At 38.8% G+C, this 13,355-nt stretch overlaps 1 protein-coding gene across 1 annotated transcript in view; it reads left to right on the forward strand.

Annotated features, from left to right (window-relative positions):
• Positions 1-8,531: 8,531 nt before the first annotated feature.
• The window catches only part of CFAP69 (cilia and flagella associated protein 69), a 47,311-nt gene continuing 42,487 nt past the window's right edge, over positions 8,532-13,355 (forward strand). The window contains exons 1-4 of the mRNA XM_083880982.1: positions 8,532-8,625; positions 10,441-10,587; positions 10,710-10,887; positions 11,631-11,754. Of these exons, the coding sequence (XP_083737108.1) occupies positions 8,535-8,625; positions 10,441-10,587; positions 10,710-10,887; positions 11,631-11,754 (540 nt within the window). The 5' untranslated portion in view covers positions 8,532-8,534. The remainder of the gene's footprint in view (positions 8,626-10,440; positions 10,588-10,709; positions 10,888-11,630; positions 11,755-13,355) is intronic.

Below are 13,355 nucleotides of genomic sequence, written 5' to 3' on the forward strand. Positions count from 1 at the left end.
GGAGATTAATGGCAGACCTAGATATGTAACCTTGATCTTATAACACTCTGTGTCCTACACACAGAGTCCTGTGGTTTTATGAAATTTAAGTTTTACAAGAATAGAGTTTGTTGAACTGTGTCTTCATACCAAAGCAGTTTGTCCTCAGTCAAAACAGAAATCCACTTTAGATCAACTCTATTTTGTTAACATTTCTTAGCATTTGTAAGACTTAAAATTCAATACTCTCGTAAATAAGGCTTTGGTGTCTTGAATATTTTCATTACCAGCAGAAGAGGTAGATGTGATAAAAATACAATATATGCCTATTTAGGGTTTATTAACTTTTGAGTAAATATTTTCACAGTTGATTGTATGATTTTGAAGATGGGCATTTGCCATTTGCCAAGGGCAGCAGAATCCTTTTACTCAAACTTGTATAATGTAGCTTTCATCCTAAAGCTTTCATTCTAAAAGCTTCATTTTGAAGGAGGTGCACGGTGAGCAAATGGAGCTTTGCAATCTGATCTTTGGAACAGTGAGCCAACAAGTGCCATGTGACTTAAGCTTATAATTTACAGACTAAGTTGCCCAATTTAGGTATATTCTCTATACATTTGTTATTCAAAACACAGAGCAACCAAACTTGAAATCACTTAGGCTACAATAGAAATAAAGGTAAGCAGGTTTTCTTTATATAAGCTTTAAAACTTTGAATACATACAACTTCAGTTCCTATGTGGGCACCAAGGAAAAGAATATATATATATATTTATATATATAATCCAGCTTTTTCAGCTAACTGCTTACAGAAATATAAGCATTGTCAGCACAATTAATCTCAGATGCTTAATAGAAAATCTTGTTCCATCCAGATACAAAACAGAATGTTCACGGAAACAAATATTTAAGTAGAATATGGAAAGGCCAGTAAAGTGGTTAGAGTAATGGAGAGATGTGTGTACATGGATGGATGAAGAGTGTCACACACCAGCTCCAAGGCTCTAGCAACTGCATTGTCACATCGTGTGAGGACACTGCCTGTGCTACAGCTCCTGCCCTTGCACGACCCCTGTTCTGTGATCACAGCTCAGGATGTTATGGATGTCAAAGGGGTCATTGCATTTTCTAAATTCAGAGTCCTATACTATGATATTTTTTGCCATCATTTTGGAGATGCATACAGGACGAATTTCTACTAAATGCAGAATGTGCATGGGTATTTTTCTGTATGCCCAAATACACGATATTGAGTATTTTCCCTGTGACGGAAAGAAAACTGTAACGTGAGAACGAAATGTGAGATGCACCTTATTTCTGCAGAAGGCAGGTGTGAAATGGAAGTGGTGTAGCATGCAATCTGGGAAAAATGGAAATAAGGACTGTGTTGGTTGTAGTTAGAGCCATGAAGTTGTCTTTCTTGATTGTTATAAATCTCTTATTTTCATATAAGAGCCATCTGGAGTTTTAAACGGGTATCTTAGCATTTAATAAATTTATTCACATATTCAAATATTTGTTTGGAATCACTGTAGTTAATTATTTGTCAATGAAAAGAGGTTGGCATCAAGAGTGCCTGCACTCCAAGACTTGGGCTATGTGCATATCTGAGGTGCCGTGTTTGCATCCTGCCCAAAGTGTATCCAAATCCCAGGAATGGCAGCTAAAGTGAGCAGTGCAGTGCAGTACCTGTGAGCACACCAAGCTCTGCGTTGTCCTTGAGTCTCAGCTGTCGACTAAGCCTCAAACTAAGCTGCTCACTGTTTGCAAGTAAAAGGTATCTACATCCCCTCACCCTTCCGTCCCTGCCTTTATTACTTTTTTGTATTGGTCTGTGCAGAGGAAAGGTTCCTTTCGCCTTTTACCCCGCTGCCAGGCTCCCCAGGCAGCGCTCTCCCGTCTGGGGTTTGTCATGGTGGCCTCTCACGGAGGGATTTTTCATGAGTCAATTGTTATGGATGGACGGTCCTCTTCCCCTCCAGCTGCCCACCGTGCGGGACCGCCGAGCCTCTGTCCCCCGGGCGGGGTGGGGAAATGGTTTTGTCGCCGAGGTCTCGTTCACAGATAGCAGCCCACGAAGTGACTCTTCTGGCAGGGTGGCGGAGGGCGCCACACGCGGGGGTGGCGGCGGGGCTGCGGCAGCGGAAGGCGGCGGGAGGGCCGGGCCGGGCCGGGCTCCGCGGGCTGTGGCGGCGCGGGCGGGCCGGGCCCGGCGCCGGGCGGAGGCGCCGTTCCGCTGCCATGGCAACGGCCGGGCCGCGCTGCGGAGCCGCCATGGCCGAGCCGGCCGCGGCCGAGCCCCCGGCCCCACGGGCGACCGCCCGCTTCCCCGCCCTCGGCCCCGCTCGCAGCGGGTGCAGGAATGCCCCGGACACCGCCCAGGTGAGCTCTGCCCCGGGCAGGGACACCCCCGGATCCACTGCTGGCCCGACCTCTGCCCTGCCCTGCCCTGCCCTGCCCCGCCCCGCCCTGCCCTGCCCCGCCCCGCCCTGCCCTGCCCCGTCCTGCCCTGCCCTGCCCTGCCCTGCCCTGCCCTGCCCTGCCCTGCCCTGCCCCGCCCTGCCCTGCCCTGCCCTGCTCTGCCCCATCCTGCCCTGCCCTGCCCCGCCCCGCCCTGCCCCGCCCTGCCCTGCCCTGCCCTGCCCTGCTCTGCCCCGTCCTGCCCTGCCCTGCCCTGCCCTGCCCTGCCCTGCCCTGCCCTGCCCTGCCCCGCCCCGCCCTGCCCCGCCCTGCCCTGCCCTGCCCTGCCCTGCCCTGCCCTGCCCCGCCCCGCCCTGCCCTGCCCTGCCCTGCCCTGCCCTGCCCTGCCCCGCCCTGCCCTGCCCTGCCCCGCCCTGCCCTGCCCTGCCCCGCCCTGCCCTGCCCTGCCCCGCCCTGCCCCGCCCTGCCCTGCCCTGCCCCGCCCTGCCCTGCCCCACCTCGCCCTGCCGTCTTCCTCGGGCTGAGAACAGACCCCGGTGCGTGCTCCACACATGGCCTGGCTTTACCCATCCCTGAGTAAATTAGTGTCGGTTTTACACGGCTATTTCACATTTTAAACACCTTAAAAGCAAAATTTCCAAATTAAAGAAAAAAGTTAAAAGTGTCGCTTTTTCAGGATACACTGTTGAGATCGGTGGATTTGAATCACATCATCACTCTGCTCAAAAGTTCAGGCTCAGTAAGTAACCCTGGTACCTCTCTATCTCAGTCACACAGGTAGTGATGGGGCTTCGATAAATGTTTTATACAGTTTCTGTAGCACCTGCCCTGAATAAAGTCAGGTGCATTTATTATATCCAGCACAGGTGGCTGGAGCTACAGAGCACAAAGGTGAGTATTTCTTCTGGTATTTGAATGCTTCTAAAGATGATCATTGTTATTAAAAGATAAAAAAGTGTCCTATATAGGTTTATATTAAAAATATATATAGAGAGAGAAAGAGAAGGTCACACAGGAACTTTTAAAAAAAGACAAAAGCATGAGCATTCAAAAACTAGACATGCAGAATTTCTAGCATATTTGAGAATTTTCAAGTAATGAAACCTACAGCTGGGAAATAAACATACAATACAACCTTGTAGATCTAGAAGACAACCTGAAAGTATGTCATGAATTCATGTAATTTCCCAAGTTAACTGCTAACATTTCTCTAGGGAGGTGATTTAAAATGAAGGAGAAATATGCAAAGGTCAGTGTTGAAGAATAAATACAACTACCTACACACACAGGAGAAGCATCATCTCATGGGCTTTCACAGATGATTTTTAGTCTCCAAAAGATGATTTGGGAGATTAAATTCACTAAGCCATCAAATAATTTTGATCCAAAATATGGATAATTTATGTTCTTAAATAAGGACTGATTAACCTAACACATTTTAAATTAATGCCCCACAGAGAAGTATTTATATCATTCACTCTTCCCCTTTTTTAATACAGACCTGATAGAATAAATTTACTGACTGAAGAAAAAGGTGCGGGATGATATTGTTTACTGCTCCTGTAGAGAGCATAAGATACGTGATAAAATGCCTATAGGATTCTGGGTTTATAGACTCCTGAAACAACTTCCTGGCCTTCCTCAAGTTGCAGGTGCTTGGGAGAGCTGAAATGAGCACTGCACAGCACTGACACATCCTCACTTCTGTTGTTTTCAGCTTTGAATTTGAAGGCTGTTTCCCAGTGGTGCAGAGCACTCTAAGTCACTTAGATCTACATGCTTTCACATTTATGTTGTGTGTGACATAGGTTTGGTTTTCTTAGTTCCTTTACAAAGAATCACAAAGGATTTAAGAGAAGGAGTCCACAGGTTTGAACAGGAGTTTTTGAAAGCCTCTTCAGTTACAAGAGAACAGACTTCATACTTAGAAATGAGGCTTCATCATGGAGTTAATCCTGCTTCAAAGCACTTTGAGAATTTCATTATGCCATGTAAACTTTTAAATCTGGTTTCCACTTTCATTTAAACTTAAAAGGGGATAAACATAATCGTTTAAGGTTCTAGGGCAAACTGCAATTAAAACCTGTTTTTCATTCTTTTAATTAAGAAAGATTTGGAAAAAGAGCAGCTGAAAACTCTCAAGAAGGTAGTCAAGCATTTTGAAAATGGACTTGTATCCTTTTTGTTACTCTAGAATTCTGAAGCCATGGTGTTTTTTGTATGGTAACAGTCTGACTTTTCAGTAAAGTATTTGATGCTGTACTGTGTTTCCACATGGAGAATAGGGATGATCATATACATTCTCATCACTCACCTCCTTGTGTGCACACAGCCAAAGTTGATAGGTTGGCAAGATTCTTGAATATTAGATTCATTTGTCACAAAATTAAATAGAGGGTTCTCACCTGTATAGTGGCTGAAAGTGTCCAAAATGTAACTGGTGTACTTTAAACCTAGAATAGAAAAGCCCAATAATTGCCACTTAAGAAACAGCCAATAAAATAGCAAGAAAAAATAGACTTCCAGTATGGAGATATTTTAAAGAAAAATGAAGTCAGACTAATTTATCAGAAGCTTTTTTTTTTTCATATTTACAGTACAAACAGAAAGGTTCCAATAATGAGAAGTACTGAGGAGGGTGTTGGCATGTGGAAAAATGTGATTAATTTCATACAGTTCAGATAACTGCACAGTGATTTAAGGCATCACCTTACAACTGAGTTGTGCACTTAAAGTCAGTTTCTGTGAGTCAGTGGATTGGTAGTAACTTCTCAGTCTCAGCTCTCTGTTCAGTTTTGATTTTGTGCCTCTACCCTAAATTAAATAATCTCAATATGTATTTGGGTCTCCATTTTTAAGTGTCAGTTAGTCACTTGGGACTAAAGGAGAAAATAATTTAAATACCACAAGGCTGTCTCAGAATTTAGATAGGTAAATCTGACACTATGATGTAAACACTTTTCATCCTCCATTTTTAGAAATTTAGCACTGAGCTTCCAGTGAGTTCGGCTCAGTAGACACCTAAATCAAATTTGCAAAAGTTGTACTTATGTAAAAGTAAGGCTGCTTCAAAAAGCCTAAGTATTGACTCACATACTTCTTTTAAACACCTAACTTTGTAAACATTAGTCTTTTTTTTTCCTGGTTGTGTCTTTCAAGTGTGGTGAGCACAGTCTTCAGCTTTTTCTTCTGATTTGTAGTGGTACATATGATCTGATTTCCTTAATTTCACATTAATAGCCCCTTAAGAATGTAGCACAAATTACCAAAATTCTTAACCTGTGTGCAGAAAAAATTAACGAACAAGAAGCTTTCACTGAGCCTTTATGTGAACTTATTAAATTGTTTGAGTAAGTACCTCAGCCCCTCTTTTAGAGATTTAAATACTGCTTATAAACAGGTTTATACATTTTCTAAAGCAACTGACATATCTATGCAGCATTTATCTACAAAGCACCTGAATCTGTTGTATCATGCTTCCTTTTCATCATCTGTCTTTTACTTGTATCCAGTTTCTGGTGACATGAATGAAGAACCTATTTTAACAGTTCAGTATCTGTGCAGTTACATGCTACATAATTCAAAACTGTGCTGTACTTGGCTCCCGCTTGCTGGGAAGCAAGGTTCCCCAAGGTCTCTTACTGCGTAAGTCAATCTGGGACTGCTGGCCTCAAAAGATTCAGCAGCTAAGTGTTTCAGACAAGCTCTTAAGTGAGTTTAAAAAGACACAAATACTTGACACAAAGACATTAATACCTGAAGGTAAGCATTACAAAATGATGAGCCATATTGCAGAAGAGAATAAACCTCAACAGGATTTAGGTTACATTTACTTTTAAAATGTATTGCATGAACTTTTGGGCATCTTTGTTGTCATACTTGTATTTTAAGCAATCTGTAGAATAGAATTTAGGCGTTATCCACATTTATCGATAGTTTTCTCCTCCTCAATTATTCAGTGAAGTTATTTCTGATATGCTTGTAGCTACGATTACTCTTGTATTTAATTTCATTTGAGGAGAATAGGAAAAAAAAAAACGAACCAAAAAAACCCAACCACCAGAAAGAAAACTAGTGGCATATTAAAACAGATATTCAGATACATTTTTACATACCTTCCTCTCAGCTGTTAGATTTAATAAACACAGAACTTCTCAGCTGGATCTTTTAGTTCCCTAAGCAGCCTCAGTTGTACTGCTTTTCTTTGCTGCCACACAGTGGGGAATGAAGGGGCACATCATGGAGTTTAATTTTCTTTGGTGTTTGCTAGAAGCATGACGAAATTGAGAATGAGTGTATAAAGTCAATAAAATGTAGCTGTGAGACTTTTCCTCTTTTAGAGCAGTTCAGCACTAATTGTGGTTTCTGCAATGAGTATATTTTGGAAAATTGCACCCTTGGGTTTTGCTTTAATTTCTGTACTATGGAAATTCCACCACAATTCACTACTACTTCATATGACAGAGAAGCCTTTAACCAGTGGCAGGGGCTGGTTTGTTTCAGAATTCAGTTTCAGATACCTTAATTTCTCCAGTAAAATATTTCACTCTTCTGTAACTGTTTCTGTTTACCTGTCTTCTTCCCACTTTTTTTTTTTTTTCAATGTCTTGTTTCTCCCTCCCCTGCCTCCCCCAACATTTCTTCCATTGTTTGCTCTCTCCTTTCTTTTTCTCTGGCAATGTTTACAGAGGTAAACCTACCGGAAAGCTACTTCTACAGTATGTACTGCAGAGACCTTAGCATAATATTATAATGTTTACTGTTAGACAATTTTTAGCACTTGCATGTTTATGTCATATCTGAGTGTTTTGGATGTGTTACTGAGTATTTAAAAATATCCTGTTTTTTAAAATAACTTTGTTGTTGTGCTATTTGAGTCAGTTTATTTGGTTTACTTTTATCCATTTCAAGAGGTCTTGCCCAGAGATATGATCCCTTTTTTTCACCTCTGCATATGCCTGTACATAGCCTAGCCCTGTAATAGCCTGATAGTGTCTAGGTTGTAGGATTTATTCTTCCACATTTAAATGACATTTGTTTATTCAGCATGTCTTGTTGCATCATATTTGAATTATGAAAATATTATCTATGAACATGTACCACTAATTTCCAACATGTAATTGCAGATTATGAAGTTTTCAGTATAGCATCAGCATTGCAAACAATGCATTCATCCTAGAAAAGGTGTTCTTATCTGAAAAAATTATCAAGGAAGAAGAGAAGAGCTACTGAACTTTTCTAGTGATTTGATTAAAACATAGTTGTAATATTTTTAAATTTCATTTTGCAGGTTACCATTTCAAAAAAAGAAATCATCTGATGAAGAAAACTATTCCGTTGAAGTTTCACAATCCATTGCACAACTGGGTGAGTGTAACCTGATATACCACAATAAAATTATTATTATGCCACAATAAAATCAACTGTATTATTAGCATGATTTTAATTTATTGTTACTCCTTAGTATATGTAGATAACTTCTTTAAATTATTCATTCAATCCTCTGTGCTTTTTAGTATTAGAAATTATTTTCACTTTGCTCTGCAGCTAGCCTGCAGATTGGCTAGCAGAATTACCTGTTTGCCGATGTCAAAAGCTACACGAGAAAACGTTATCAGTACAGATGAAGAAGTAAACCTGCATATAGCCTGTTTCATTTCATTTTGATCTGAGAAATGGGAGGTATCACTGCAAACACTGAAACATGAGATCGAGGAACATGTGTCCTTCCTGCTTCTATGCTCCCTTTATTTCGTATCATTTCTGCTTAGAAGAGGAGTGTCTAATGACATGGTAGTGATGACAGCAGCTTAGTGTAGTAGCTTAGTAGCTTTCCTCAGAATTCCACAACTTCTGGGATGACATCCAGTGTCTTATAAGTGTCTGTAGCCATAAAGCAGGGAAGGTAACTTTTTATGCTACTCCTCTAAGATGCCTTTGTCGTCTCCAGTGTGGAGTCTCTGTCTCTTGAGTATTTTATTATGAAACTTTGCATGGAATTACAGATTTGTACGAGATATGACCAAAGAAAATACTAAGTGCTGTAAAAAGAAGAATGCTGTGTTAAGAATTCTTTCTAAACAAATTATAAAGTCTGTTAACTACATTTATTTCTCTTTCTGACAGGTTACTTGATGAGGGTGCCAAGCTCTCAAGTTAAAATACAAATCTGTAAGAGTATTGTTAGCTTTTATAATATGGAGCTACCAGGAAAACTACTTTCAGGTAAAGCACAGTATTTTATTATTTAATGATCCCAACTGCTTTGAAATGCCTCTTTCAATTAGCTATTGATTAATTTTTCTTTATAACTATGGTTACGGTATCTCATATATTAAATATATAACATTGACAAATTTGCAATTAACATGCCTTTATAGAGGTACATGTTCTAAATCTGAAATAAGTTCATCAGTGTACAAGGAATTAATTATTACACTTGTGGAATTAGCATTAAATAGCGTCCAGAAAATGTGAAGTGATACAAGATCTCTGAAACGTGGGTAATGGAGGGGGAAAAAAAGCAGTTAGGATCAGAATTTTAAGAAGGGAAATGTAGTTTTCAGCTTTTTATATGTAGCCTGGGGAGAAGCAGCTCTGGTTTCACTTGTACTGTGAGGAATAGATCTGAACCTATCTAAATTTGATTGAGTTTATATTATATGGACACATTTGAGCATAGGTTTGTTTAAATCATGTGGCTTGTCTATGCAGAAAGAGGCTATGCATGAATTCAGGCATGATCAGAATCCTCTATTATATAATTCCTTGGACTCTTATGATGGTGGCAGAGACTGTTGTCAGGTGAAGTCCACCATGGATCCCCTCCCAGAGGGGCACAGCATCACATGCTCTGAGACAGCACTGGATTTATAGGCAGCCAACCTCAAGTGAATATTGCTGCAATGTGGGTCAAGAGTGCAGGTCAAGGAGTGTGCTTGATGTCAGTGTGCTCCCCTGCTGTGTTCCTGCAGTGTGGAACTGCTCCTGTGCCCTTTTACAAGTTTTCATTTCTTTTAGTAGGCCTAAAGAAGCTGCTACTACAGCCCTTTCAAAATTCTAGAAATATGAAAGCATCCAAATCTCTTTTTACCTTACAAACAAGACTCAAATCCTGCAAGTAGCTATGTGTGCATTTAGTTCTGTATCTGTAAATAAATCTATCGTGTTGTTGAAAAATTTTATTGTTCTCCCAATTTAGAAAATAAGATACATTATCTTGAAATGAAGACTGTGTTTCAGTCTGATTTTTTTAAAGTCGTATATTTAATCACTAAGCATATATGTAAATCTTGCCAAAGGTTGACCCTGCAGAGTTCTCTTATCTATAAAGTAATATCAGCTTGAAGCCTATCAGACTGTATGCTTACTTAAACCTCATTTCACCATGTGCATTATCTGTATTTATCAATCTTTTACTTTACGACATTTGACATATATATGTGTGTGTATACATATACACATATATATAGTTAAGCTGCTTAAGATAAAATTTGCTTTTCTGAGTTATCATAATATAAAAATAAATATAAATTTATTAATGTTTCACCTTCTCCATAATTCAGTAATGAAATACAGATTTGCATATGCATGGACAAAAGTAAAAACAGGGACACATTAGAAAGTCAAACTTGTAAATCAAACTTTGGATTCACCTATTTTAAGTGATATGATGATAGAATGCAGGAATTCTCCAGTGAACAGGCTACTGAAGAGAACTAGGTTGTGCACTAGCAACTTGCTGATGACTGAAGAAAGTTTTTTACTTCTGTAACCCTGCTTTTGCTTTCATTGTCTAAATTACAAGAAGCAATTTGTTTCTAGAGCATTGAAGTCTGCTTGAGGGTGAGTCTGTTGGATATGTTTTAGGCACTATTCAGATATAAGAAAAGCAGTTCTTGTGTATTGGATTGTTTTTCTTAACTGTTTGAAACGTGATACTTGATTTTCAATCTTTTCTTGAGAAAGCATGAACATTTTATGAAATAATCAAAATTCTGAGTATTTACTGCATTGTAACTAAAGCTACTGTATGTACAGGTTACCAGCCAACAAGTACAAACTATAAAATCCAGATGGCCGAAGAAGGATTAGCAGAAGCTCTTGTTTTGTCACTAGCATTAGTTGAAAATAAACTTCTTGAGAAGTTGTGGGTACTTAAAGCTCTCCAGCATCTTTCCACCTCTGGTTAGTACAAACTTCTTTCAGTAATCTCATTACCACTGATCTTAGATCATTTGTTCTGTGAGCATGCCTGAAACAATTACTGACCTATAGAGAATTAATTACTCCGACTTACATAATTTCAGGAAAAAACTGTAGACAAATGGTGAAGGCCCAAGCAGCCAGCAGGATTTGTTTGTATCTAAATGAGGCTGATCCCTCGGGACAGCTGCTGTTCCGTTCCTCAGATATCCTGTGGAACCTGCTGGAAAACACCCCAAAAGAAGAAGTTGTTAATCAGCTCAAGAGCTTGGAATGTGTACAGTAAGTACAGGGAGGGCATAATTTTATGAATTAATTTTGTAGTTTTTGAGACATCTAAAGCATTCTGTTGTGTAGCGTGTTGTTTGAAATAAACTGAGAGAAACACAAATGGGTCTCTGATTACATCCTCATGAAGTTTTCAGTATTAATACAGTTGTTGCTATTACAGAGCAAGAGTAAGGTGCTCTGCTGCATAGTGCAGGAGGAATAGCTCTATCTATTGCTTTGTAACATAAAGGAGTTAATTGCAGCATTTTCAAGCTCCCATCTTAGGCTCAACAGGCCAGTATTCCTTCACTGTTAAAATGCTGATGTTACAAAATTACTAGGAATTTCTATGCCATGATATACAAGGTTTATTTCTAGAACCTCTGGAGTAAATAACAGGTTCTTCCTTAGTGAGTTAGACTGTTTTAACTATTCAAGATTAGACTATTTCTTCTCAATAACCATTCAGCAATGTCCAGTTCCACATTTAAGTAAATACTGTGTCTTGGTATTAATTAATTATAACACAAACAGTGGAAGATGCAATTTTTAATACACAGATCTTGCATCAATGAATTGAATGTCTAGTGGTACCCAAAAGAATCCACTTCATGATAAAGTTGGAAGTTGCTTCTCTTGCAATTAAAACTTAAGGCTTTGAAAAGTATGATGCTGAATGAGGGTTCCTATACGTAGTGCTGTCCAACATCAGAATATCAAAGGAAAAGATAAAATGCATTTCACTTTCTTTTAAGGGCTTTGAAAGAAGTATTTTTAGACCTTGTCACGCATGGCTCCCGGCACTGCGATCATCAGCTCCGGAATGACCTCTTGGTGATTGCCACACTGCTGGCTGAAAGTCCTGAAGTACCCATGATTGTAAGTGTTTAGAGTTGTATTCCAGAGACTAATAACTTCTCCTTTGCTTTTATAGGCTTAGTATTCTTCACCATTAGGGTTCTAATTTTTTTTTTTCTACTGTGTCTCCAGTGCTTTTTTCCTGCTTGGATTTGCTGAGCAAGAAAACATTTTTTCTTTCTGCAATTGTGGTTACCTCAAAGAGTCTTAAAATCTGTAGGTCATTAGCCCAGAATACTAGCATCAACCTTATTTAATACTTAGAAAAACATATTAACATTATTTATGTGCAAAATTTAATGTTAATTCTTTAAAATTAATGTTAAATTAATGTTAATTCTTATATTCTTGTACGGATCCTTGAATATGCAATTCTCCTATAAAGAGTTTTGCACTAAATCTCATTTGTTGTTTGAAGATGTAGGCTATTTTCAGATGACCCAAATTCAATGTGTGCCTCATAACTGGGAACAAGAAGGGTGTCCAAAAATCAGCTCAGGAGCTCTAAGTAAGATTCTGAGAAAATAATTACTTAGATCTAGTAAGAGGCACATAAATTCTTTTAAAGACTATGTCACATAATGCACTACCATGACTTGCCTGAAATGTAGATGACTCATTCTTTTGTAATATTCCAGAGTTTTTATGAGAAACCTGCAGAGGAATTAACTTTTTATAGGTGTTAATATTGCTTTAGTCTCTTGTTTTACAGTTGAGATTTACAACTTCAAATGAAGTTGTGACAAACATACTGAATAATTGAGCAATCATATGCCTGTGGATCTATTGGTTGTTCAGGAAAAAAATACTTTCCTCTTCAAGAGAAGTTTTCCAAGTGGTTGTATTGCTAAATGAAGATTACATACTTTTCATTCAAGCTTTTCATTTAACACCAACTAGTATGAAATGTCTGTTATACTATTGCAGCAACATATTGGATATCTAAAACACTCAAATTGTTTATCTGGCTGTAGAGACAGGGCATTTTATTCCTAAAAAATAAGTAAACCAGATATGTATTTTTAATTCCTCATACAAATTGTTTCTATGCAAAGAAAATATTAAAACAATTTCATTTAGGTTCTTTACTCTCAGCCTGCCTAGAGATTTTACAAGGTATAAATATCAGGTAGAAAAAAACATTAACATTACCACTTAATCCTGCCTTATAGGTAATACTAGAGCAATTTGCTTCAGACTGTTCCTTTTTCTTCTTAATATACTATCCAAGCAACTTCAGAAAAGTCATTCTTTTATTTTATATAGTTCACAAATCAGCACAAGAGTCTGAGCCTTTGAAAAGGAAAAGTTTTCTCATCACAAGCAAACTGTAACAGATACATAAAGTTCATAATGATATTAATTATTATGTCTGTGTTGGAACAAAACTGCTAATTGCTAACCTCAGAAACAAAACTCTTTTTCCTCTAATGTGCTGCATAGACATCTCCTGGCTTTGGTCTTATCCATAGTTATATTAGACATTATTGTCTTTCTCTTAGCTCTCTAGTAGCTATGAAGAACAAGATTTTATTTTCTGAGCTTTTCATATGTGATATTGGTAAATTCTTCTTGCCCATACATGCAGTTTTCATATGTTACTTGTAAATGCACTGAACTTG

This window comes from Zosterops lateralis (assembly GCF_965231275.1).
Source record: "Zosterops lateralis genome assembly, chromosome: 1".
Taxonomy (NCBI): domain Eukaryota; kingdom Metazoa; phylum Chordata; class Aves; order Passeriformes; family Zosteropidae; genus Zosterops; species Zosterops lateralis.